Raw genomic sequence first — 25,272 nt, 5'->3', positions numbered from 1 at the left:
CCCAATCATTCCTTCAGGAGTTGTTGAAGGAAACCAAATACTTCCCTTTCCTGGACAGTTTTTTGCAGGATGAGTTCATTGTTCAGGTCTCAGCAGGCGAGATTTCTCCACAAAAGAAAAAGCGTTTTGGGAAAATATTGTGTTACTTCACTTTGTGTGTGTGTGTGTGTGTGTGTGGGTTCATGTTCTCACTGTGAGGGCGAGTCCGGTGGGAAAACTCTTCGTCTCCTCCCCTTTCAAAACACACACATGCATCTGAAGTCCATTGGTCGAAGCCTCCCTCCCCCCACCAAACCCTCCTCCTTATGTAACACAGTAATCGGGTTTGAAGTTTGAATTCCAGTTCATGCAGGCACTGAGCTTCACTGGTCAGGAGGAGATTCACAAAACATTTCTCCATTGTTTGAGAGATTTAAGGTAGGTGGTAACACTTCTTTTTTCAGAGCATGACTCTGAAGGCATGAGGCTGTGCTCACAGGCAGTTCTGCATGAATCCAGATTACTTTGTTCAACAGTTTTTGATGATTGCAAGTTGCTGCCCTGCAGCCAAAAGTTTGTGCTGTTATATTCCTCTTTCAGCTTTCTCAACAGCAGACATGAAGAAAGGCGAGTGGACGCTCGAGGGCATGCTTTCATTCTGCATGTTACGAATGGAGGTGCTGCTAGTGTTTTTAGCCTGTTAGCAAGTCCTTGCTGAATGCAGACAACAGGATTAGAGATCATAGCAACAACAAGGCGTTAGTTAGTCTGTGCGTCCACTGGACTTTGATCTGTCAGATTTCGGTGTCCATGTAGTAATTCCTCTCTAGTTTCATCTGTAAATCCCTGCCACAGGTCACGAATTTACAGGCAAAAGCTTTAAACCTCATAACTGTTTGTTACAAATAGTGATAGAGGAACCTTAATTTAAAGGTTTCCTATATGAAGTTTTAGACTTTTAGTAACTCTGTGTCACATTAAACTATCCACAGGTGATATGCAGTCAATCCACCAGCAAAGAGAGGGAAGAAGAAAATGAGAAAACAAGCTAGTAAAGATCGATGTGAACAGTGCTGGATTTGAAATACTTTAAAAACTGGCTTTGCAAATGTTCATGAAACATCAAGACACAAACCTGAATGCAAACTGAATGACTTTTGTTTGTTTACAAGGAAACTCCCCTTAAGTTTGACTAATACCACACCGTAAAAATACTCCAGTACAAGTAAAAACTGCTGCATTGAAAATGTTGCTCAAGTAAAATTATGTAAGTAAAATGTGTGAAAAAATGCCACCCATGACTGTTATAATGCATAGATTGGTGCACTAGGTGCAGTCCTTTCATTTATAAGCTTTCTTTTATCATCATCTTTTATAAGCTTTCATAAATTTTGTATGCAGAAATCTTAATTAGTAAAGTTCTAAGTTTTGTTTTGTTTTTTCAAAGGTCTTATAAATATTTTATTGTTATAGTTGTTGACATAATTGGTGTTGGGGTGAACAGAGTTTAGACGCGACCTCAGTCGGTGTTTGGTGTGGCTGGTTGCGATTCCCAGCTGGTTTGATGAGTCTGTCACTGGGAGGGAGATAATTAACAGTTATTTCTCAGAATTTGGGTTTGCTCACATTAAACTTTTATGTTTGTTCTTCTATTCAGAGTTAATCCATGGGGAGCATCCCAGGACTTTCACTCCTGGTTCTGGTGGTGAGTGGGTTCGTCCTGGCCAGTCCCGGTGTCCAGGGCGGAAAGATTCTTGTGTTTCCCGTGGATGGCAGCCACTGGGTCAACATGAACCTGATTATCCAGAGCCTCCATGCCAGGGGTCATGAGGTCACTGTGGTCCGCACAGCCACTAGCTGGTACATCAAAGAAGATGCGCCACATTACCGCTCCATCACAGTCTCCCTGCCAGAAGCCATCAGCATAGAGGAGCAGGACTTCTTTGTAACATTCCTGGTTAAGATGCTGAAGATCAAGAAAGAAGGAGCATCTCTTATTGGCTTTGTGAACTTCTACTGGGAAATGCTTGGTGCGTTGTCAAAAATCCACCAACAGGCCAGTCTGTTGGGGGTAGAAATATTTGAGAACAAGACTCTAATGCAGAGTATTCGTGACACTCAGTTTGATATGGCTCTTATTGACCCAGGACTGCCTGTGGGAGTTCTGGTGGCTCATGAACTTAAGCTGCCGACTATATTTAACGTGAGATGGATCACCAGTGGAGAAGGGCATTTTGTGGTAGCTCCATCTCCAACATCCTATGTTCCAACTTCAGGAAATGCTATGTCAGATAAGATGACCTTTGGGCAAAGGGTCAAGAACACATTCCACTATTTTCTCAACACATGCATCGACAAGTTTATAGTATGTCCTCACTACGATAGGCTGGTGGAAAAATACTTTGGTCCTGATGTGAAGTTCTATCACCTCCTACAAGGAGCAGACGTTTGGCTCATGAGGGTGGACTTTGTTTTTGAATTCCCCAGACCCACCATGCCAAACATTGTCTACATTGGTGGTTTTCAGTGTAAGCCTTCTGAGCCTTTATCGTCAGAGCTGGAGGAGTTTGTTCAGAGTTCAGGAGAGCATGGATTCATCCTGATGTCTCTTGGCACGTTGGTCAAAAGTCTGCCTATAGAAATTACTTCCGAAATTGCTGCTGCCTTTGCCCAAATTCCTCAAAAGGTCATATGGAGGCATGCGGGTGAGCGCCCCAATAACCTAGGCAACAACACCCTACTGGTAAAGTGGATGCCCCAGAACGACCTCTTGGGTCATCCAAAGATTAAAGCCTTTGTGGCTCATGGTGGTACTAATGGGATCTATGAGTCCATCTACCATGGAGTGCCAATGGTGGGCATACCCCTCCTGTTTGACCAGTTTGAGAACGTTTTGAGACTGGAAACGCGAGGAGCTGCTAAGGTGGTGGATGCAACCACAGTCACTCGGCAGAACTTTCTGGAAGCAATTCAAGAAGTTCTTCACAACCCCTCCTACAGAAATAACATGAAGCGTCTCTCTGCTCTCCATCGGGACAAACCAATGCACCCTCTGGAAACGGCTCTTTATTGGATTGAGTTTGTGATGAGGCACAAAGGGGCTTCACATTTACGTACTGAGTCTTATAAGATGCCCTGGTATGCCTATTATTCTGTGGATGTTATATGCTTTTTGATAGCAGTCTTGTTGATGCTGACAGCCATTACAGTGGGATCAATACGATTTCTTTGCTTTAGACTGTGTAGGAAAAGAAAACCCAAGCAGGAGTAGTTACTGACTCCTCACATCAAATTAGTGCTGATTAAAATGAGCAAGTTATCTTAGTGCTGGAGATAGTTTCTGAGATATACCAGCAACGTATCTCTAGGGAGGCCAATGATGACCTGCCAGACACTCTGACACACCACTCTGGTCCACACTGAAATTAGTCAACAACTACCACAGTCCCATGTCTCCAACTCTCCCCATTTCTGTTACGCTCAATCTCAACATCGAAAAGATGGGTGCAAACTCAGTTGTACAGATATTCATGATGACCAGACAGTGAATTCAAATTTAATGACTTGATTGTCAGGATGGATTATAGCGGCAAAGTTAAATAGGTAAACACGGTAAACATTATGCAGGCTTAATAGTAGCATGTAAACAGTTTTGCTCTGGAAGGTTTCTAACTGAACGAGATGTCCCAGAAGTATCAAAGTGGTGGCCAAGACAAGAGCTGGTTGAATTCTCTGAACGCTAAGGAAAAACGCTTCAGTGCTTCCTTTCTTATTTCCTTTAGCATAGGATACACTGGAGCATCCTTTGCAAAAGGAAAGGAGATATTGCAAGTTTCTTTACACCGTGGTAGTTTCCTTGACCACATGATGTTTTCCATCAACGTTGAGGAAAAGTGTTTTGGAAAAGACCAGTTTTCCTGAAGCTGAGAGCCACCAGCAGAGTAGGAAAGTTGGAAAAACAGACAAACACACATTGAAAATGTTTTTTGAGAGACAGCTGTCAATGTTGTGAGAGTCTCACCATCACAAATCCTGAGAATCCTGAGACATCATGTTCACGACAGACAGACAACAACAAAACACAAAGTAAACATAAAGTATTAAAAACATCTGCACAGTTTCCACTGTGCCACATGCCACAATGGGGAAAAGTAGGCAGATAGACTGACTTCTTTTCAGAGGATGTCTGTGCTAACCTCCAACGGTTTGACTATCAGTGGTTTAGAAAATATTTGAACTTTCTTGGCTGTTTCCTGTCTGTTTTATGTTTTTATCAGGATCAACATTTCAACATGAATGTAGTCTGTTATATCAGATTTATACTAATGTAAATAAAATGTAAGAAAAGACAAACTGCCTGGCAGAAACTGTCTCCACTCCCTGCAGAGGACCAATGACAAACTGGATTCTGATGGTAAAATATTGTTTTATTTTGAAAGAAAAAATGTGCACAATCACCATTAATACATAGCAGCGATTGTATACAGCACAGATAGAGTCCCACAATCCCCCACAAACTGAAAATTCAAATTAGTGTTTTACTGCTGTAAGTACACTGAATTGACAAATACAAAAAATGTCTTGGATGAGCTAAACATTCTTTTCACAGATCCATCTATAAGGTATCTTACAGGAACCATCCATCCAGGACTCGAGTGTGTTTTCGCTGGTGTCTATGTGTCCACAGTCCTCTCCTAGAGGGTCGTCCAGCTTCCAGTCATCGGGCTCAGTGCCCATTCCTGGTCTGCTCAGCCAGAACCTGGAGCAAGAGAGGGAGCAGCTGGGTTCAATAATCCTAGACCGAGATATGACTTCACAGGCAACCCCGGCTGACTGCTGTACTGTCAAGTACTCTCACAGGTACCCTCACAGCGACTTACTGTACACCTGAAGTGACCGAGCTGCCATCCACCCAGAACCATTCACCCTCCTCCTCCTCATCCGTCATACCGACCCACAGCCTGGTGCCACTCTGATCCAGAGCCCGACTGGTCTCATGAACAAAGTTCTATAAGGAGAAGGAGGGTTCAAATTTTGTGGTGCTGGTAAAATGATTCTTACAAGTCGTCTTCTTTACCTGTTCTGGTTCGCTGTCAATGGTGAGGAGATCGCCCCCTTGTGTCTGGCACCAGGCTCTGCTGGAGCTCCAGGTGAGCACACGAGAGGAGAAGTAGTAGCACTTGTTCTCGAAAACTCTCCAGCTGTCCTCACACCTTTTGCATACCCGTTCTGCAGAAGAACGTTGAGAAAGTGTCAGTTTCTATCTGTAGTTAACAGTCATCTGCTTGCCAAATGTGAAATTCTCAAAGAAGCGGAATTAATTGAATCAAAGCTGCGACTGACGCTGTGAAAATGACTACAACTGTACCTTTCGTCCTGTGATCAACCACGGGGCAGTAGAGGTCTAGGGAGTGGTAGGCCTCCCTCACTGCGTGCAGGTCCACCTCCATCTCGTTCCTTTGCTCCTCTCGCTCGGCTGCTTCCTGCCTCTCCTTCGTCAGCAGGAAGCTCAGGTTGTGGTTTTGCTCCTGAAGGTCCGTTGCTCTCTCCTGGAGTTGTTGCGTGTTGCATTTCGACGCCTTCTCGCAGTCGTCTCCCAACAGGGCTGCGATGTGCTCGGTCAGATTCTTAATCTCTCCTTGAAACTTGTCGTTGATTTCCAGGAGCTCTCGATGCTTTTCCCGCAGCTCGAACAGCTCGTCCCTGAGGAGGCGGCTCACCTCGGAGTGTCGTCGCCGCTCCTCCTCTCGCAGAGTGTTGGAGTCGAGCAGATGTTGGATAGTTTGCGACATGTTCAGCTTCTCCTCCTCCTGCTCGGACGTGTGCTGGACTAGACGCTCATGTTCGAGTGTGAGGTGTAAGTTTGTAGAGGTCAGATTCACAATTTGCTCCATCAGCTCGGTGCTTTCCAGACTCAAAGCAAGATTAACCGCCGTCAGTTTGGCTGAAGTCCTGTTGAGGAGTTTGGTCTGCTCCTCCAGCCAGGTTCTGCGCTCCTCTAAGCTTTCACTGTGGGCTCTCAGGTCGTTGTTTTCTTTAGTAAGAGTCAGGTAGCCATCACTGATGTTCTGGTAGTCAAACAGGAGGCTTTTCCATTCTGGCCTGCTGTTTGACTCGCTGTTATCTGAGGGATAAAGAATCATTACTTTTCTGCTGCTTCACTGTTTTATCTTCAATCACCTTTTAAACTTTTTAAATCAGACTTCTGCTGTGTAACCGGAGTCAAATTCCTTGTATGTGTGAACATACTTGGCCAGCAAATCTGATTCTGATTCTGATTCTGTACTTACACAAGACAGAAAGTGCTGCACAGGCCACAAGCAGCAGCAAGCAGAGCGTCGAGAGGCCGACTACTGGACAGAAGTGGTGACAGCTCACATTTTTTCTGGTGCTGAGGTGATCTGAAGCTAAAATAAGCAACATCATTGTTATTATTACGATTATTATTATTAGTATACGTGTACAAGTTTTATAATGAAGGTTTTATATGAACTGTATTCTGTTTCAGGAGATAACACTACAAACATCTCCTTTTTATCAAGTATATACAGCATAATATCACAACTGTGCTGCACGCAAATCAACAAATATATCAGCTTGTAACTACCTACCTATAGTGTGTCATGTGTATTCAGTGTTCATGAATGTTTAAAGAAGAAGTGTTGCGTTCAGATGACTCACACATTTCCTGCTCCTGCTTGGCTGAAGTCACTGAGATCGAGCTGGAGTTTGGATTGTTAATCCAGGGGAGCCACTGATGACCGACCATCTTACCTGTACAGCATGAGAGGCTTTCAGGAAGGAAAAGCTGCCTTTCAACCCCCCTTTTCAAAAACCCCTCCTCATGTCAGGGACGCATAAACAAAGACTCGTTGTGCTAAAGTTCAGGTGTGGAGGTTTTGTTCGTCTCTGGTCTCTGTTTGGTCTAAATCTTCAGACAGACAAAAATCAACATCTTTTAAATGCCTGACGCCACCGACAAAGTGTTTCCGTGCTTTTCCTGTTATGTATCACCACAGAGCATCACAGCATCTCTTCAGCATTAGGGCTGGCCTCGGCTTGGCCCCTGGTTATGCTGCTGCGGGCTTAGACCGCCGGGGGATCTCCCATGATGCACTGAGCTCCTCCCCTCCCTCTTCTTCTTAATGCACGTTACTAACTTGTCCTCTTCCCTAAAGTCTTTGCGCTTTCTCGTCTCTCACGGGTTGTGGTTGGACCTCCTTCTGGATGTCGCCTGCTACTCTTATTATTTTTATTTAGTCATATTTGTATATTTCTTTTAGATATCAGTCATATATCATATTTTTGTTTTTATTGTTGTTGCTATGCATCTCTGTCTGTCAAGTTAATGTAATGTAATGTGCAATAAGTCATAATAATTTGTGCAGTACAGTAGAGCCTAATAATGAAACTAATGGTTGAATGTACTTAAGGATAACTTTTTTAAATAAATACTGTTACTCCATTACATTTATGTAATGGATGTTATATTACTAGAAAGATTTTATGTATGCACATATGCTTTTGCGTAGAAATACGCAGCATGAAGCAGTGGTTCAGTGCACCCTAATTCATATAGAATTAGTTGAAAAAAAAACAATAATCCATAAAAATATAAGACGGAAGGGTCATTGTGTGGCCTGATGAGTACTTTCACTTACAGTACTTTAAATGCATGTTGCTGACAGGAGTTGATCCTACTTCAGTAAAACAAACAAACAAACAAACAAACAGGGATTTGTCTTGAAATGGAGTATTTTTAATGTGGTGCTGTTGCTCTGGCTAAATCCATCACTGAATATGAAGCCCTGAAAGGGGCCATTTTGCATAATGAGAACTTCTGCTGAAGAATAGCATGTTTACATACTTTTTGTGTATAAAAGTATGTTTGCATGCAGTATTTATTTTGATAATGCAGCAGGTTGACTTGGTCACATAAAAGTCCACTTGCTCCACTGCTGCCTGTACAGCACAGATGGAAACATGCAGAAATCAGTTAGAAATCAAACGTGACTTACCTCAGTTAATGTGCCTCCCAGTCTGTTGTCAGTAACACATACTGCCTGTCCTGAGAACCTACGGCTCATTTAAAGGCCTCTCACCCCCTGCTGCTTTGCCTCCAACAGGTGGAGATACTCTAATAATGGTCGGTTCTGTTTGATGTTACCTTATCTCTCACTTAACAATAGTCACTGACTGAGTCACTGTATGTCATTGTTTGGCTTTTGAACTGAGTTTCTTACTTTTGAAGATGAAAATGGCTCATGATCTTTTAAAACTTTTGACCAATTTAGGAATCAAGCCGAGCTTTAGTTTTGAGAATAATTTTCTTTTTTTAATTTGAACCAGCAGGGGGCAGTGTGTCCTTTTAGCACTGCAGTTTGCTGATGAAGTTAAACTACAGCTCTGCACATGCTGTCATGAACACCTTAGTTCCAGTGAGGTGAAATCTTGCAGCATACAGTGATGATGTTTTAGATCAGTGGTTAAACCCCCACAGGCTGGGAACACAAATCCCCAAAGTCCCCAATCCTGTTCCAACACCATGATGTCCACAGCCACAAAACCAGCACCACAGAGAAGTTTTCCCAGTTTAGTGTGGAAGAACTGAGCCAGGCCTGATCCCCCAGGACAGTGGGAGGGAGGGAGCCAACCCCCGCAGCCCTGCAAACCAGAACAATGGAGGCTGCTATAGCACATCTGTTAGGATGTCCACAAACTTTTGGTCATGTTGTGAATATCTTACACAATAATCTAAATAAATCCCACAGAGTGTCAAGATTGTATTTTATTGGAAAACAAAAGCACACATCCAAATGTGGCCGACTCAAGGCAACTTTCTAAAACTCTGAACTGAACTTGACCTGCTTCAAGTGCCACAGTGAGAAACAATGAGGGACAGCATTACTGTTCATCATGACACTAAATGATGTGACTCTGCTACAGTCAAACATGCTGCTCCCAGCAGGACGTGGGGTAACAACAGAGGCTGCGAGATAAGCGACACAATCGCTGTGCTCTAAACAAACAAACACAGCCGCAGCGCTGATATCACATCATGTTTGAACAGCCGCCATCTCCCGTCCGAGGGACATCACGTACTGCATCTGAACTAATGTTTCCGTCTTTTCACGCAGACACGTTAACGAAGCGTCCTCAGCGAGTTCGATGTCACATTTATTATGCGTTATGAGTTCTTTTACGCCACCTTTCACAACAGGTTATCGGGTGCTCGTTGCTTCAGTTGAGCTGACAAATCGTTGAACGTCATGTAACGTAATGTCATGTTGACGAGCAGCTGTGTATCACTGCGCTCTCTGTAGTTTCATATGGAATAAAAAAAGACAAAATTGTGACTAGAAACTAGAGGGTGGATTGAGTGTGTGACATTGTGGGTGTGAAGAAGGAAGCTGTGGTGTTGACCTGAAACAAATTGTTTGTGTGTGTGTGTGTGTGTGTGTGCTCTGCTGGTGCATACACAGCACCAGCAGGGATGCTGTTAGTGAGACTCTGTGCTAATGATTCTTCTTATCTTAGACATCCTTTATGACTCACCGCGAACCGACAACAAAATCACACAACAGCCTTTATCACAGTAGACTGGAACTGTGAGGACTTTCTTCAACAAAATGTATTTACACTCTCATTAATTTCCTTACTTGCCTAATCCTAACCTTACCATAACCTAATCCTAACCTCAGCCTAACCTTAAAGCAATTTATTTATGATTAACGTTGTGTCCCCACAACTACAGGAATATGCATCATCGTCACACACACACACACACATGCGGTCGGTGCTACCAGGAACCACAGTAACCATCTTTTCTTATAAATCGCAGGCTGACTTATCACTGGAACACAAATTGCTGAATGTTGTTGTTGCATGTGTGCAGCCGTTACCTCCTTAGTTTGCTTTAGTTTATTTATTTTTTTAATTATTTGCACAAATAATAAAACACACAAAGAACCTGAAGCAGTAAAAAGGACATGCGAATTGAGAAACAACTCAAAAGAGCTTACTAAGAGATCTCACCAAGAGAGGGACAAAAACACATCCAAAACCCTTTTCCTTTCAGGGTTTCTCAGAGCTTCCTGTTTTCATCGATACAGAAAAAAACACAGCATGAACTGAATGATAAAACACTTTCAGCTTTAATGCCTGTCCTACACTGTTGCAGGTACTCGGCCGACATCCTGGGTCAGTTTCACATTCTCACGGCACACACACAACGTATTTCACGCTTTGTTCACCGCAAACGTGCAGACATTTCAGTGAGGCTAAAATTCAGATTTTCAGCGTTTGAGGGTGAGGAGAAATCGAAGCCTACAGTGATATTTTATAGTGCTGTTCAAACAGTTTGTGTTCGGCCCTCGTCCTGTTGCAACACGACGATGCTGCTGTGCCTAAAGCTGACTGACGTCCTCATCATCCACTGATGTTGGACGAAAAGGAAAATCTGGCGGAAACCTTCACAGGAAAGTGGAGGTTGTTTTCACAGCAGATTACAAAATTCCCATTGGAATGACCTGTTTGGATGTCCACATACTTTTGGCCCTGTAGAGTATCAAGTGCTTCCTGATGTCTCCGGGTCAAAGACAGTGACTGACTACAAACGATGTGACACCAAATGCGTGTGATGTTGTAAGCTTCAGAGCCAGGCTGGCTGTTTCCCTTTGCTTCTTTGTGCTAAGCTAAGCTAACTTGCATACAATTATAAAACACACACACATACAGCAGTTTGTGGGGCATATTCTCATGTGTAACATGTAAGAGTGATGATGGTGCAGGTCTAAGACTTTTGACCTTTGCTATTCGATATCACCAGATAAACCAGCAGGGGGATGAAGCTGACCGGGATGACAGTGAGGGCGATCACCGTCCTGCGAGGAGCATCCACCAGCAGAAGCGCCTCACTGGAACAGTTGTGGAAGTAAATCGAGTGGATGTCGAGGAAGAACTCTTGAACGTTGGGGTTTGGATAATAGCAGCTGCTGACATAAGACACCTTCTCCACGCAATGCGTCATGTCGTTGTATGGTCTGTAACAGATAGAGAAACCAATGTTTTAATGATGACTACACCTTCTGCAGGGAAGTTATTATAGGAAGTTACTATAACTCTGATAATCATTCATTGTTTAAGCCATTAATGAGCGGTTCAGTCAAATCAAAATGTTTTGATTACATCAGTGGGTTTTTGATCGTTGGAACAGAACAAGAATTTTGAAGATGGCCTTTTGAGCTATAGCATTTTTCTGTGTTTTCAAAGGTTTTACAAGCCGAACAAGTCATAGATTAATCACGAAGATGATTATTTGATTAATTGAATACGAAAATAATGATTATTGCAGCCCTAAAAGCTAAGGCTAGACATGCAAAGCCGAATGACCACACTAAGAGTTGTTATACATATTTTTTTGTTTCATGGGTAGACCAAATTTCAGATATAAAGCGTTTAAAATTTGAGATCATGATCGTATGGTTGTTATTATCATATTATCTGATCAATCCTTAAAATCTCCTCAAATGCGTGAGACAGCGCCCCCGTGTGTCTTAGCTGCCGGTAAACGTCAGTCTGTGTGGTCAGAAAGGGTATTGCAGTCTCACAGTTGACCAAAGGAAAGACCGGTGAAGCTAATTAACATTTAACATTTTATCAATCAATTACACGCCGACCTGTGAACGGACATGCTTATGGGAGGAGAAACTCTGAAGTCAATTATAAGAGAAACATCCATGATGTGTGCATTAGTTATTTTTGAGGTGAGCATAATTAGTATTGATATCTTCTCGATTCATAGACAAATCCCTTTCTGTATAAAACGTCAGAAATGCTCTCAGTGGCATTTAATAACATTTTTTGTTGTTTTGAAAAGCACATCTGGGAAGCTTAAACCAAGAGATATTTGTCATTGTTTGCTTGAAAAACAACTAATCCATTATTAAACTGATAAGTGACTAATGGTTGCACAGCTGGAACATAAATGTAACACACATGTAACTGAATGGGCAGTCTGTCATCAGGTTTGCTGAACTGAATGTTTCATGGATTGTGTTCTGTGGTAACATGACACATTTTCCTACTTTATACTTCACTTATAGATGACCTTTCTGAACCACAGTGCTGCTGAAATGAGAGTTCAGTTCCAGAGCCTGCCCTCGCTGACATGACAGCTGGGCCCGGCCTGTCCCAGTCTAAAACATAGGACAACACGACACCCACGAAGCTTAACTGCTGAACGGGTCCACCGGGGACCGACTACACCCATCAGATCTGCCTGCATCAGAGTCATGTGTTTTTGATGCTCTCCACACTGTGGTTTAGGTGGTGTCAGACTGGCTCAGGTGCTGCACCTGAGCCTTACATGAGCCGTTCAGATCCTGTTGATTGATCACCTTTCTAGATTTACCTTGTAGAGTAACACATTCAGTGATCAATAACTTGTTTTTGTCATTTTTGGTTTTGGGCCTGGATATATGAAAAAGACTGAAGTGACTTGACTCAAGTTAGCTACTGTAGCTGGCTTTAGTAATGACTCACACTGAAACAGAAGAAGTAATTACTCATTTCCCACTACAACTACTACTACTAGTTATAATATGAATAAAATGAGGAAATTAAACTGTGTTGAAACAAGAATAAAATCAAAAGTAAACATATAAAACAAGAAAAGTCCCAGACTGTTTGCCTTACCTGATGATGTTTTCCAGGACACACCAGTTTTCTGAGCTGATTGACTGCATTTCTGCGTGAAAAGCAGCACCACATATGCTGTGACTGTAGATCACCAACATGTCCTGATCACAGTGCCTGAATGGAAACTCAGTCTCCTGCTTCTGAAAATTCTCTGCCAAGTAAAACAAAAAAATACTTCTGTTATGCACCAACAGGGAAACAAAGACACCAAACAACACCCCAGTTTACGTCATTAAAGCATATCACTCGGATCGCCTCGCTGTGCGAGACGGATGGGATATCTCATACAGATCCTCTGATTTACTCAGCTTACACTTCATTTGAATTTTCCCCCGATTTCATGAAGTTATGAGTGGCCTGAAAGTGAAACTGGATTGCTGACACCACACAGCATTTCATGTATGGTGTAGTTAATCAAACACAGGAAACCCAAAGGCGCAGATGAAGCCGGCGTTTCCTGTCCTGTGCTGGATGAAGGGAAGAGCTCACCATCGTCCTCTGGGATGAAAGACGTCTGGTTGCTCTGCAGCTCTTCAGGTTGACTCTTCTCATGGTTGTACAACCTGGACGTCTCGTTGCCGGGTGGAGCAGCGTGGCTGAAGTTATTGCTCGTAATTTCTTGGTGTGTTGAATATCGGATGACATCATCGTGTGTGTCTGGACAAAATATTACAATGTTCGTTCCTTTAACTCAATGCACACGTAGTCTCTTAAGTTTCTAAAATAATTTGGTACACAGACACAACACAAATATCTTCCTGTTAAATAAAAACACTGAATGTGGTGTTAAAAACTCCATGAAGGCTTATTATAAAATGTTTCTTTAAAAAAAAAAAAAAAAAACATCTGCTGTGAAGATTAATCAATATTAAGATTTAAAGGAATATTATTCCTCTAAAAGATTTCAAAGAAATGAAAATAATCCTTTTTGGGCAAACAGAATATGTTAAAGCTGGTTTTTCAGCTCTAAAGTTATATTTAGTAAACCAAATAACTTCTAGAGGTGGCAGAGGTTATTAACACGTGATTGCGAGAAAGTGAGAACTAGTGGAGATATTAACTTTAAGTTTCTTCAGTCCGGTAAAAATAATTTCCTTTCCTGTACTGCATCACTGTGTAACATCCTGCAGTAATTATCAATACAAACTGCAGATTTCCTCGAGGATTTCTTAGATGTTCAGTACAAATCCAGCAAAAAAAAAAAAAAAGCAACTTGTGAGTCTTGGATTACAAATAAAAAATAATTTCAAAAAGTTGAAATTTTGCTCTGAGAGCCCAACTTACAAAAATGCAAACTAAAACAGTATTTCGTGCAGAGCTGTAGGATTTCGCAGCGTCCCAGCTGCTAACCGTTAGCTGGTGCTCACATTCAAGAAATGAAAAGTCCAAAGTCTTACTGTTGCCAGCGTTGGACTCGGTGGACGTTTGGTTCGCCTCGGCTTCACTCGGCCCCGGCTCTGTCACGTTGGCTGGCTGTGAATCCACAGCACCTGTGGACACAGATCCAGCACAGCTGTTTAACATCACATGAACAAGTCCGACATGTTGTGAAAGACTCACATCTGCTTTGTCCTTCAGCAGTCCCACACACGGGGGGAAAGCAATGGACCCCGAGACAGCAGCAAGCCCACAAAACAGGAAACACTGAGAGGACAGCACGTCGTTAAGCTGAAACCTGTGTGTGAAGTCAGACAGGTACCGTGCATGAGCAAAGCCAAGAGCAAGCACAGGATCATGGTGGAGGGCGATGAGGGGACCAGCAGGAACCTCGCAGGCCGCTCGCTGACCTGAGCTGCCATGTGAGGCTCAGGGTCTGAGAGCTGAGGGTGTTAAGGAAACGAGTCCGGCCCTCCTTATCCGACCACTGCCGACTGTTGTGTGTGTGCGTGCATGTGTGGACGTGTGTTTGTGTTCCCGTGAGGCTGAAACGCGCCTGATAAACAGCCTGAGTGATGGTGGATGACTTAACGCGGACCCGTGGGGTTTCTTTGTTAAACTAAATCGTAGAATTAAAGGAGGAATAAATACACACTGACGGCTCTACCACAGTCTTCTCTGAGATGACTGGACTGTGTACTTCTACTTTGCTTCACTACAACCATTCAAGTTATGTTACTGCAGTCACCATAAAATACCCGATGCTGCGGTGGGTGACACGGCTCGTTCACGTTTCCAGTTGTTAAAATATGTTACAAGGATTTCTGCAGTCGAGTGATTACATGCAATGTCACCACATCCTTATCGTCGCTTTTTCACATGCACTCGATTTTTCTAGGAGCAGATACACAACACAGTACCTAATACCACATTAATATGTCTCCTAATTGGACTGGGACTGCCCTGGTGCTGGTGGTCCTGTGGACAAAGGGGGGCCAGCACTGCCCAGTTTCCTGCTCCGCCTCAGAAAGTGGGTGAAAACACTCTTAAGGAATTTCCTCCTTCATTTCGTGGCAGGGAAGGTGGCTGTCTGGACAGGGCTGGGATCAGGAAGCTGGTGCAGTGCGTTGATGCAAGATAGGCAAAGCTGGTGAAACACATAAACAACATCTCCATTCGCTCCCACAAAGCGCTGATATGTTTGCAACAGAGCGTTTGGCAGCAGCAGTGACACACGCACAAAACACTCTGTGAAACAGCCGTCGAGTTTCCTGTATTTTGTGCACATACTCGTGTTGATTTTATTTGTCTAAATAAGCTAAGACTTAAACACAGGAGTGCGCCTCTAACACGCTCACTACCACATGTAAAAAGCAACAACTTCCTGTGCTTTGTGCTCTTTAACATGCAGGATGTCAGTGCTTTCCTGACCGCAGACAGGAAGCTCCTCTGGAATTCGAGGGTCTGCTGCATGTTGACCACATTAGTGGAATTCAGAAAATCAAACTGAGGATGTGCAGAAACCCCGTAATGTCACGACCGCGACGCCGCCCGCCACCCCGACTGCTGCTTTTGTATGAAGGACGTTTAAATTAACACTAACACTAATTTGTGTTTTTGAAAGAAATCAAAATCTGAGTCCCATCAATCAAAAATGTTATCTGTGTGGTTTTTTTTTTTTGTATTGCAAAAGCAAGTTTACTGTGGAAGGAAGTGCAGATAAATACCGAAGCTCAGCTGTAAATGTAACCTTTGTAAAGATTAAAATGTGCAGTGTTGTGTGAAAATTCAAACGTACCCATCTGTGACCTCAGTCCTTTATCGTGGAATTTAATTGATACCTTTTAATGTGTTTACCTCTCAGCTTGGCACAAAGAGTCTCAGCAAATAACTGATAACTGATTAATTGATGTGATTTTTAAGTAATAATAATAATGAGTGAATGAATGAATGAATAATAAAATGTAAAAATGTTAAATTCTCTGGGTTTGGCCTCCTTTTTGTGAGGATTTTCTGTTTTACTTTGTTCAATGTGAAACTGAACAAATATGAAATATTTATCGTCCAAATTATGTGCAGCCCTGCTCACATGTAGATTGTTTATTTACCCAAATATTTATTGCTGCTGCTGTTACTGGTCATAATAACATTTCTCCTAACAATAATAACAATAATAATAAAATAAAAATAAAAATGCAACATTACATTCTGCATTGTGTAACACAGTAACATCACATTTTATAAAAACTATTAACAAATGTTAAAAGTTGATGTGATGTGTTAAAGGGTGATACTTTTACAGCCATTTTCACAGTTACTGCAAGAAGCCTTTAAGTAATAATTTACTGACACCTGACGGCTTATTATAATTCAAACGCTGTTCTCATTAATGGATTATTAGTAATCTATAAAGTCTTCATTATTTATGTTTTTTTTCATGTACAAAAAACAAAAAACAACATACACATCTGATAAACTCTTTACAAACTGTGTCCTATTAGAAGTGAATAAACTCAAATGTGTTTTCAAAAACAGAAAGGAAGAAGGAAAGAAAGAAAGAAAGAAAGAAAGAAAGAAAGAAAGAAAGGAAGAAAAGGTCAACGAGAGCAGGAGGTCAAACCGTTTCAGAACAGGTAGCTAACGTGCCAGGAAGCCAATCACAAGCCACCCTGAGCGCTGTGGTCACAGGTCAGGTGGAAGGTCACCACTTTCACAGTCAACAAGAGACACACTGACAAACAAAAACGAGGGCGAACATCGCAGGTTAACAAAACCACTTTGTGGATGAAGTCTTGTCAACATCTCAGCCAGCTGCCGGCTTGCCAAGCAGTTCCCACAAGCCAGAGCAACTTCACTTTACGGCTTATTTTTCTCATGGTCTGCTGTCAGCGTCTGAAGCAAGCATTGTGGTTTCATGCTCATCGCGTGAACATCCCTGCAGTGTGTGTGTGTGTGTGTGTGTGTGCAGCGTGAACTGGTGCAGCGAGGTCAATCAAACACACCCTCTGAAAACCAGCATGCCCAGCCTCAGTGGTCCCTGCTGCGTGCCGGGAGCCACCCTTAACTTAGCAGTAATAAACACACAGTAAGAGTGAAGGTAAAGCTGACAAACACTTCACATATTATGACACAGTATGACTTCTGGTCTGTTATTAACACCCACGAGCCAAGGACTCAGAGCCTGGATCTTCCTCAGGAGAGTCCAGTGTGTGACTTTTCCCGCTTTTTATTCTCCAATAAGCTGCTTTGTGAGAAGCTCCAAAGCTGCTGGCTGCCTGTGTCTCTGTGGTGTGTTTATCTAACCTTTAACTTACATAAACTTTACTTTAAAACTAAAAATTCACATTCGGAACATGTTGCCATTCACCACAGTTTGATCCAGGTCATTAGCATGCGGGAGTTGGTTCAGATGCCTGGTTCAAAGTGGACCGTCTTGACACCAGAGCAGATCGTTAGATTAGCATTTAAAGTTCCTGTCATGAAGCCTGAACTGAGTGACTCTGGTTTCCGGTGTGGAGCTGCAGAGCAAACAAACTGCTAAACAAGCAGAGAAATCTGACAGATTTGATGCTTTGTCATATTTGTCTGTGATTTAATCGGGCTGTGGCTGTGTGTGTGTGTGTGTGTGTGTGTGTGTGTGTGTGTGTGTGTGTGACTGACTCATGTTGTGGTGACGAGCAGATCGACAGAAAATTAAACTGTCTATAATCACTCCTTCATTTGAGTCATTTTCCAAGCAGAACAGTACAATACACAGATTGATCAATAAAATAATCATCAAATTAATTCTCACATGAAGTGTTAGTGTAATTCTGAATGTAAAATGCAGCTTCAGCTCTTTGGCCATGTGTGCAGTGGTTATAGCGCCGCCCTGTGGGCGATCAGTTAGACCTTTAAGGGATTTTTTTTCCATGTGGTCTTTTTTAAACGAACCGACCTCAGCCCCCTTAAAGTGGACCACAACGTGACCCAAAGAGGCCTCAGTCCTCTTTCTGTTCACACTGTAGTTCCTCTGGAGCTCTCAGACCTTCACTGCTGCTTGAAACAAGATGGCAGCTGCTGTATTTGCCTTTTCCACATGGCTGTGGTGTGTAGTTTGGTTAGGCCACAGAAGTAAAGAAAACCCAAACTCAACATCCATATTTGTAACAGAGCTGCTGTGTGCTCCTCACACTTCGCTTCAGAGCGTTTTGCTGAGCTCGCATGTGCAAAAAATGCTGAAAGAGTTTCATTTTGACGGCTAAAAGGACGGACCAACTGTGAAAACACACTAAGTGACCGAATGAGCTCCACAAACGATCATTTTAGCACAAATCAAGAGAAGGTGGTGAGCAGGTTTTGTCGCACTCAGACGTGCTCGTTCACACCTTTATGACATCATGAGTCTCTCACAGGATTTCTTCTGTTCTTATCAGGACACATTTTGTGTCTGTCAAAGGGAAAACATTCTCACATGCAACGGCACATCAAAACTCCAGCTGTGAGTGTAAAAATCAGTGCACTCAACGCAGATTAGAATTACAAAAACGTATGAGCAGTCAGTGGCAGACACATGCAGGACGAAACACCTGCTGGCTTTGCTGACGCAGTCAAAACTTTTCTGTAAGCAAATTTCATCGCAGATCAAAGGCAGACGGTCAGCAAGCCAGAGACTGAGTGTCAGAGATACGACAGCACCACAAAGGCCTCACCAACGTTTAGCCAGTGCGGGCAGAAGGCGAGCGGCTGTCATTGGCTGTTGGTGTTTGACTGTGAGCCAGCAGGCTTGCTTTAAAAAGGGCCGTCTCCTCAAACCTCCACCACAGACCCAAGATGACAACTCCAGACATGGTTAACGCCTCCAACTGCTCAGGTAAGGTCACTTCAGGAAATCTCAGAAATTAAGATTTTAAAAGACTCAGAGTCTGCCAATAATGGCAGATGAAGAGTACAACCAGAGAATAATAATTGATTGTAGAGATGTTTAAGGAAAATTCATATATGTAGAGCAATTCCACACAAAAGGCCAGTGAATACCTTCACTAACAACAGATTGATCAATGTGGCGTACAGCATTTTCACATTCTTATACATTTGCATGTATTCAGTTAATTTTGCTGCTCACTGATATTAAATTCTGAAGTGAGTTATTTGTTACTGCACTTCAGTACTAAACCGGCGGTGAGGTTGTGGTCAATCAGAAAAGTCATGTGAGTCATTTCTGTAATTTATACAAAAATCCTTTCAACTGTCTGAGCACCGCACAGGTTGGTTAAAACGTCTGGTTCGTTTAATTCCAGTTATACTGTTAATACTGATAATTATCCGCATTCTTTTGGAGATTTGCAGTTTTCATATTCCTAGAAAATTAAATAATAACATTTGTGTGACACGCAACAGGAACTAAATCTTAAATAAATACATACTGTAATAGTGCAGACGCATGTTGTCGTTGTCCCAGCTGCTACAGCGAAAAGAGAAATGAAACTGGCTGTACATGTGATGCTGCTGCTCACGGGATCCCGCATGCCAGCAGCCCGACAACAACTGCGTCTGACGCGCCGCTGAAAGATAATCAATCCAGCTGCTGCCTGCAGGAACGTGTGGTTCACATCTGCAACCTGAGCGGGAAAGACGAGGTCAGGAGGCTGTTGGCAGCCAGAGAGGAACTTCACCGCGAGGCCCCACCACTGACACAAATACACTGCAAACTTTAAAATAATTATTTGATCAGATATATTGGATCTCACTGAAGTTAAAATCTGTTTTTTTAACTTTTAACTTCTTAACCTGATCTCAAAGAAAATGTTTAAAGTCTGAAGGGTCAGTTGATCCTCCTCCCTGCACTGCTGTTTGTCCATCCAGACGGTTGTGGTGTGAGCAGCAGATAAGAACTGCTGGGACGTCTGCAGTCCCTACAGTACGACGGCACTCGAAGACGACGCATGAGGAAAACAACTTTGCTTTTACCGTCTCATCTCGTTTTAAAGAGAGACTGACTGGCTGAGCTAACCGAGCTGCTTAGTGTTACAGCTCAGGAAGACACCATTAACGTTTACACTCCGTCCTGACACGAGGACGGCCTTCAAATGTATGAAGTGCCATCCGCTTCCATTATACTGAAGACAAACGGTTTATTTTAGACAGACGGCTGCTGATGTTCCCGGACATGTTACCAAATTTATTACGATCAGTCAGTAAGAGGAGCGCTGCCTATACATATATACAGTATATATAGATATCTATATACATAGGCCCTATATATATATAGTGTAAATAAAATATATAAAATATTTTGTTCCACGGTGCAAAGATTTGTTCCAAAAACAAACAAAAAAAAAATGATAATTTGGTTTAAAAACTGACAACTGATTGTGAAGTAATTAAATGACAGAAGAAATGTGAGGTAGTTAAGGTACTTTGAAAACAAAGCTTTAATATAAAATATGACGAGATGTTTTGCCCTGCTGTAACCCTTCGTGTACACGATGAGCAGTTTCTAAATCCTCTTATGAATCACAAGTTTGGCAGTTTGAGCTCATCAGAAAACAAAACTTCCCATGACTTAAATTAAACTCGCTCTTCTTCTCCTTCTGTGTACCATCAAATATTACACCAACAATTATTCTACAGCGTGTAAAGTTACATAGCATAACATTCATTTTGGCCCAGTCTACATTCAACTGCCAACTAAAGTGGCGTTTAGGCTCACGACTGCTTGTCTCGAACACCTGATTCCAACATATTAGCTTTACAGCTTTTGAGAACCACTTTGGAAAGCGTCTGTGGACTCCAAGAAAATAAAGAATTTACGTTTAAATCAATCCGTTTTCAATCAATCCTTACCTTTAAGGGCAACTCCTTCATGTCTGCCTCTGCCATCAAGCAACACAGTTAGACCAAAAGTTATTAAGAGAGAGGAGCAGAACTGAATATTAGCCCCAGCAGCTACAGTAGCACAGTGAAAGATGAAATGGTAAGTGGTGATTGTGGAAACGGCCTATAAAGGCTGCTAGCACGCGACACTGACTGATCTGTAGACTGAAGCTGCCCACGATTTCCCCTGTGCCAACGACCTGATGCCCGTGTCACGCAACCCTCTGCAAAATGACTCAAATATCACGGGGGTTTACTCAAACCGGAGAGCAAAGCTGCAAGTTTCTCACTTTCAGCATGTGTGGAGGAGTCGGTGTTTCCTGATATCGTGACACGAGGTGCAGCAGTCCGCCCAAAGCCAGCCCGGGCCGGTACCTGTTCAATAAGAACACTACAAGTTTTGGAACAAGAATTCACCTTCAGAATGACTCATGATCTTCATCACAGACGTCCTACTGGAGGCTTTTATTTGGGCCTCGGTAGCTAACAATTATTTGCTTTTATTGTTGTGCTTTAATAAAAACTCTATTCGATCCCCCCACCGGATGGGCAGAAAAAATTAGGTTGTGTGGTGGAGTGAGTGAGTCCATTAGCCGGCTGATGTGCCCTTGAGCAAGGCACTTAGCCCCAGTTTGCTCCCCGGGCGCCTCACAGTGGCAGCCCACTGCTCCTGTGTGTTTCACTGCATGTAATTTGTAAATTCAGTGTAAGTTCAGCGGATTCTTCTTCTTCTTCTTTGTTAAATGTTGCAGAGATGGGAACAAGATCAATGACTCACTAGTCTTTACTTTTCCCCCAGCAGCAGTGACTTGCGACAGCTGGGACTGGGACAACTCCAGCTACTCCCTGGGGACTGATGACGACCTGGACTGGTGCGAGGCTGGTGAGCAGGAGTTCACCATCAAGATGTTCCAGACGTGTGTCTTCTGCCTGATCTTCCCGCTGGGCGTGGTGGGGAACTGCCTGGTGATCGCCACCTTTGCCCTTTACCGTCGCCGCCGGCTTCGCTCCACGACCGACATCTTCCTGTTCCACTTGGCGCTGGCTGACCTCCTGCTGCTCCTCACGCTCCCGCTACAGGCCGTCGACACTCACCTGGGCTGGATCCTCCCCGTTTCTCTTTGCACGGTCATGCGTGCATGCTATGCTATCAACACGTACAGTGGGCTGCTGCTGCTGGCCTGCATCAGCGTCGACCGCTACCTGGTGGTGGCTCGAGCCCAGGAGATGCTGCGGCTGCGCAGTCAGATCCTGACAGGAGGGACGGTAGCTGCTGTAGGTGTGTGGCTTGTTGCGGTGGTCCTCAGCCTGCCTGAAATCCTCTTCTCTGGGGTGCTGGGGCAGGGCATTGGTGCGTACTGCGGCGTGCTGAAGAGCGGACACGTCAAAATGGCCACCAATGGAGCCATTATCGCCGTCTTCTGCCTGTCCCTCTTCGTGATGGTCACATGCTACTCCTTGATTGCCCGAACGCTGTGGGAAGGGCAGGCACACCGGCGGGGGAAGCAGTGGCACCGGCAGCGCACCTTGAAGCTGATGGTGGCTCTGGTGCTGGTGTTCATGGTGTTCCAGCTGCCGTACACTGTGGTGCTGTCACGTAAGATGGCGGGGCACTTCTGTGGCCTCCTGCTGGAGTACATCACCTGCACTTTGGCCTACACCCGCTGCTGCGTCAACCCCATCCTGTACGCCCTGGTAGGCGTGCGTTTCCGTGGCGACGTGTCGAGGCTCATCCACGATTCGGGCTGCCACTGGGGGCTCAAGCTGGCGCCTCAGTCGGTGAGCTCGGTCTCCCCCTCCTCCCCTCTTCCCACCGTGCTCTCAGGCTCCTCTCCAACGGCCCCTTTTGAACGCAGCTTCTTCAGCAAGGCTCCAGTTCCTCCCGCCAGCCAGCTTTCAGGAACCAAGTAATACCTTAGAGTGGACTGTAAACCCGCTGTCGGCTTTGGGTTGTTTATGCTCCTGTCTTATACACGACGCACCTTTGCAGGAGCGGCGGGTTTTCAATGAAACGTTTCAATAATGAATCTTAATGAAAGCAAACTTCACATGTCGGGTAAGAGTGCCAACCTGCAGACACCTGAGTGTCTACAGTCAGCTGCGATTGGTGCGCGTCCTGACGTGAGCCGCTCAAAGCTGCTTTAATTGTATTAACGTTTTGCTCGAAGCGTTGGTGACACATTGAAATCTCACGAGTTGCTGTTGACACACTTCTTTTATTACTCAAAAGGTCCTGAGTTGTCACACGCAGCTCCTGTCATGACGCCAATGCAGCATTTGGTCACACTTGTGGTCAGGAGTTGTTTTTCAGCCGACATGTGACAAAAGGCGGGCGGTCACAGTCACTGATTTTCACCAGCCAGCATTGCAGTATTTTTATTCTACAAATCCCATAACCTGCTTTCACTCTGTCGGCTTCACTGCTTGCTGTTAGACTCTACATATTAAAACCTTTCAGTCGCAGGTGGCCAAATGAAATAAAGTCTGACTGAAACGATTTTCTTTTCCTCTGAGAAGCTGTCATTCCGTCGTCTGCCTGTCACTCACGTCTGAGTTATTATGCACAGATGTATTTACTGTATATATTTTTAGACATGAACTTTGCTTTTCCAGGGTTTTAGACTTTGAACTGTCAGGTTATGAACAACTTGTGCTCCACAGAGTCTCCGCCGGCTGTTTGCTGTGTTTCCACAGCTTCTGTTGGCTCTGTCTACATCTTAAATCAATCATAATAGTGCTGTCACATATGAGCATTCTAATTATTAACTAATCTGATGCTTAACTGACTAATGGTTCAGTCAATTAAATGTCAGAAAAAATGCTTGCAGCAATTTTTCCAGAGTGCAAAGTGACGTCTTCAGGTTGATCCTTTTGTTCAACCAACAGTCCAAAACCCAAAGACTCCTCCTTTACTGCCAAAAATGACAAAGAAAAGCAACACATCCTGATGTTTGAGACGGTGGAACCTGAAAATGTCTGACATTTTTGCTTGAAAAATGACTGAAACAATTAAATTGATTATCAAAACCGATTTTCTTCAGATGAAATAAGGAATTAATGGTGGCACCTCTAAGTAACAACCTGAGCTTGTTTCCAACCAATCTGACCAAGAAGTGCATGTATTGTGTTGATAAGTTGTGTACCATCACTGGATGAGCATACAAGTTATTGTTATTATCATTATATAATAATATTACTATATTAATATCATATAGTGACATTTGTTTATTTGTCTGTTTAATAGTTTGCTGTATTTTCAGTCGTTATTAGATCAAGTAGAAACTGTTTGTCTTGATGTATCGGCTTCTCCACTCACTTGTTCGTATAATTAAACTTTGATTATTCTTGCAGTCATCAAATGTTGTGTAGACTGCATGTTAAAGCCAGCGTCATGTAATCTTAAGAGGTTGTGTTTTCTTGTTTACACTCGTTATTAAATCATCACTCACTGCTGTGCAGAATGTGTGACCTTGTTCGTGGATCAGCACAGATTAAAATCAGGCCTCTACAGGAAGCTGCTGAGGCCTGATGTGCTACTCTCACATCTGTGAGGCGTTTACACGCACGTTTCTCAGAAAACCCGGGGCAGCTGCTTTCAGAGGCCAGCTGCTGATGCGCCTCTTCCTCCCGCACTGACGCCGCTCAGCTCGGATGGCACTGAGGAGAGGCAGGCACAAATCACATTTGTTTGTAAATTTCCACATTCATGGTTAGTGTGATTGCTGTTCATGTGTCACTTTTAACAGAATAAGAGGGAGATGGACTGAGGCGGCGGCAGAGAACATGCAGAGCGCTCGTGTTGTAATGCCACGCTTTCACCGCTAGATGTCAGCCTGATGCAGAGGCACCACGCACCAAGCCGCCCTCCACACAAACAGTACTGCAGTGTGTGTGTGTGTGTGTGTGTGTGTGTGTGTGTGTGAGTCCACACGCACACACCGTCATCAGAATGAGGATAAACAGAGCTGCAATAAGGATTATTTTCATGATCATTTAACCTGCAGTTTTTTCCCTTTGGGGTGTGAGTTTCAGTATTGATCCAAGTCTGCATGAATCTGGAAACATATTTGTGTTTCCAGACTGTTGCTCCTATTCTGTTTTCTAAACTATATAACTCAGAATATCTAAAAGTAAATTGATCAGACAACGTTAAGTCTGAGTGAATGAACCATTTAATTACATAATAAACGTCGAGTTATTTAAAGGCAGATGTCGAATAAGATTTGTGTGGGATTCTGAAAAGGAGCCCTGATGTTCAGTTTGTCCCGTTTTCAGTTCACACACAACTCCTCACCTCGATTTATTAAATTCTGACTCACTTCTGTGTGTCACACTTCCTGACGTGCTGTGTGCAGGTGACCA

General features: G+C 43.4%; 4 protein-coding genes across 6 annotated transcripts; 2 read left to right on the top strand and 2 right to left on the bottom strand.

The window, feature by feature from the left end:
* Positions 1-300: 300 nt before the first annotated feature.
* LOC124052202 (UDP-glucuronosyltransferase 1-2-like) lies at positions 301-4,481 on the top strand. Its single transcript, XM_046376170.1, has 2 exons — positions 301-417; positions 1,637-4,481. The coding sequence occupies exon 2, from the start codon at positions 1,646-1,648 to the stop codon at positions 3,248-3,250; it is 1,605 nt and encodes a 534-aa protein (XP_046232126.1). The 5' UTR covers positions 301-417; positions 1,637-1,645; the 3' UTR covers positions 3,251-4,481.
* Positions 4,364-8,605, bottom strand: LOC124052203 (C-type lectin domain family 4 member M-like). 2 transcript variants are annotated; one of them, XM_046376172.1, is made up of 7 exons: positions 7,998-8,605; positions 6,661-6,753; positions 6,270-6,386; positions 5,348-6,103; positions 5,057-5,208; positions 4,860-4,987; positions 4,364-4,738 (listed from the first exon to the last, which is right to left on the bottom strand). In XM_046376172.1, the coding sequence occupies exons 2-7, from the start codon at positions 6,746-6,748 to the stop codon at positions 4,570-4,572; spliced, it is 1,410 nt and encodes a 469-aa protein (XP_046232128.1). In that variant the 5' UTR covers positions 6,749-6,753; positions 7,998-8,605; the 3' UTR covers positions 4,364-4,569. The 2 variants fall into 2 exon arrangements, with proteins under 2 accessions (XP_046232128.1, XP_046232127.1); XM_046376171.1 differs by having other exon boundaries at positions 6,661-8,605.
* A 142-nt stretch (positions 8,606-8,747) lies between these two features.
* LOC124052207 lies at positions 8,748-19,573 on the bottom strand. 2 transcript variants are annotated; one of them, XM_046376178.1, is made up of 5 exons: positions 19,461-19,573; positions 14,076-14,168; positions 13,168-13,335; positions 12,676-12,829; positions 8,748-11,021 (listed from the first exon to the last, which is right to left on the bottom strand). In XM_046376178.1, exons 1-5 carry the CDS (start codon positions 19,531-19,533, stop codon positions 10,772-10,774), a joined length of 738 nt encoding a protein of 245 aa, XP_046232134.1. In that variant the 5' UTR covers positions 19,534-19,573; the 3' UTR covers positions 8,748-10,771. The 2 variants fall into 2 exon arrangements, with proteins under 2 accessions (XP_046232134.1, XP_046232133.1); XM_046376177.1 differs by lacking the exon at positions 19,461-19,573 and adding an exon at positions 14,378-14,537.
* ccr10 (chemokine (C-C motif) receptor 10) lies at positions 18,870-24,371 on the top strand. Its single transcript, XM_046376174.1, has 2 exons — positions 18,870-18,907; positions 21,713-24,371. Exons 1-2 carry the CDS (start codon positions 18,883-18,885, stop codon positions 22,819-22,821), a joined length of 1,134 nt encoding a protein of 377 aa, XP_046232130.1. The 5' UTR covers positions 18,870-18,882; the 3' UTR covers positions 22,822-24,371.
* The last annotated feature ends 901 nt before the right edge of the window (positions 24,372-25,272 follow it).

The sequence above is a fragment of the Scatophagus argus genome, chromosome 21, assembly GCF_020382885.2.
Source record: "Scatophagus argus isolate fScaArg1 chromosome 21, fScaArg1.pri, whole genome shotgun sequence".
NCBI classification, from domain to species: Eukaryota; Metazoa; Chordata; class Actinopteri; family Scatophagidae; genus Scatophagus; species Scatophagus argus.
The sequence above is the reverse complement of the archived record's forward strand: the minus strand, read 5'-3'. Positions and strand labels throughout refer to the sequence as shown.

Bases quoted from the DNA above. Each gene is read 5' to 3' on its own strand.
- LOC124052207 (XM_046376177.1), bottom strand. From the start codon at position 14,477: ATGGCAGCTCAGGTCAGCGAGCGGCCTGCGAGGTTCCTGCTGGTCCCC. The intron at 14,169-14,377 runs GTACCTGTCTGA...CTGTGTCCACAG, and splicing joins CTTGGCTTTGCTCATGCACG to GTGCTGTGGATTCACAGCCA. The intron at 12,830-13,167 runs GTGAGCTCTTCC...TTTACTTGGCAG, and splicing joins TTTCATCCCAGAGGACGATG to AGAATTTTCAGAAGCAGGAG.
- LOC124052202 (XM_046376170.1), top strand. From the start codon at position 1,646: ATGGGGAGCATCCCAGGACTTTCACTCCTGGTTCTGGTGGTGAGTGGG.
- ccr10 (XM_046376174.1), top strand. From the start codon at position 18,883: ATGGTTAACGCCTCCAACTGCTCAG. The intron at 18,908-21,712 runs GTAAGGTCACTT...TTCCCCCAGCAG, and splicing joins TAACGCCTCCAACTGCTCAG to CAGTGACTTGCGACAGCTGG.
- LOC124052203 (XM_046376171.1), bottom strand. From the start codon at position 6,748: ATGGTCGGTCATCAGTGGCTCCCCTGGATTAACAATCCAAACTCCAGC. The intron at 6,104-6,269 runs GTAAGTACAGAA...TTTATCCCTCAG, and splicing joins TGCAGCACTTTCTGTCTTGT to ATAACAGCGAGTCAAACAGC. The intron at 5,209-5,347 runs GTACAGTTGTAG...GTTCTTCTGCAG, and splicing joins GGTTGATCACAGGACGAAAG to AACGGGTATGCAAAAGGTGT.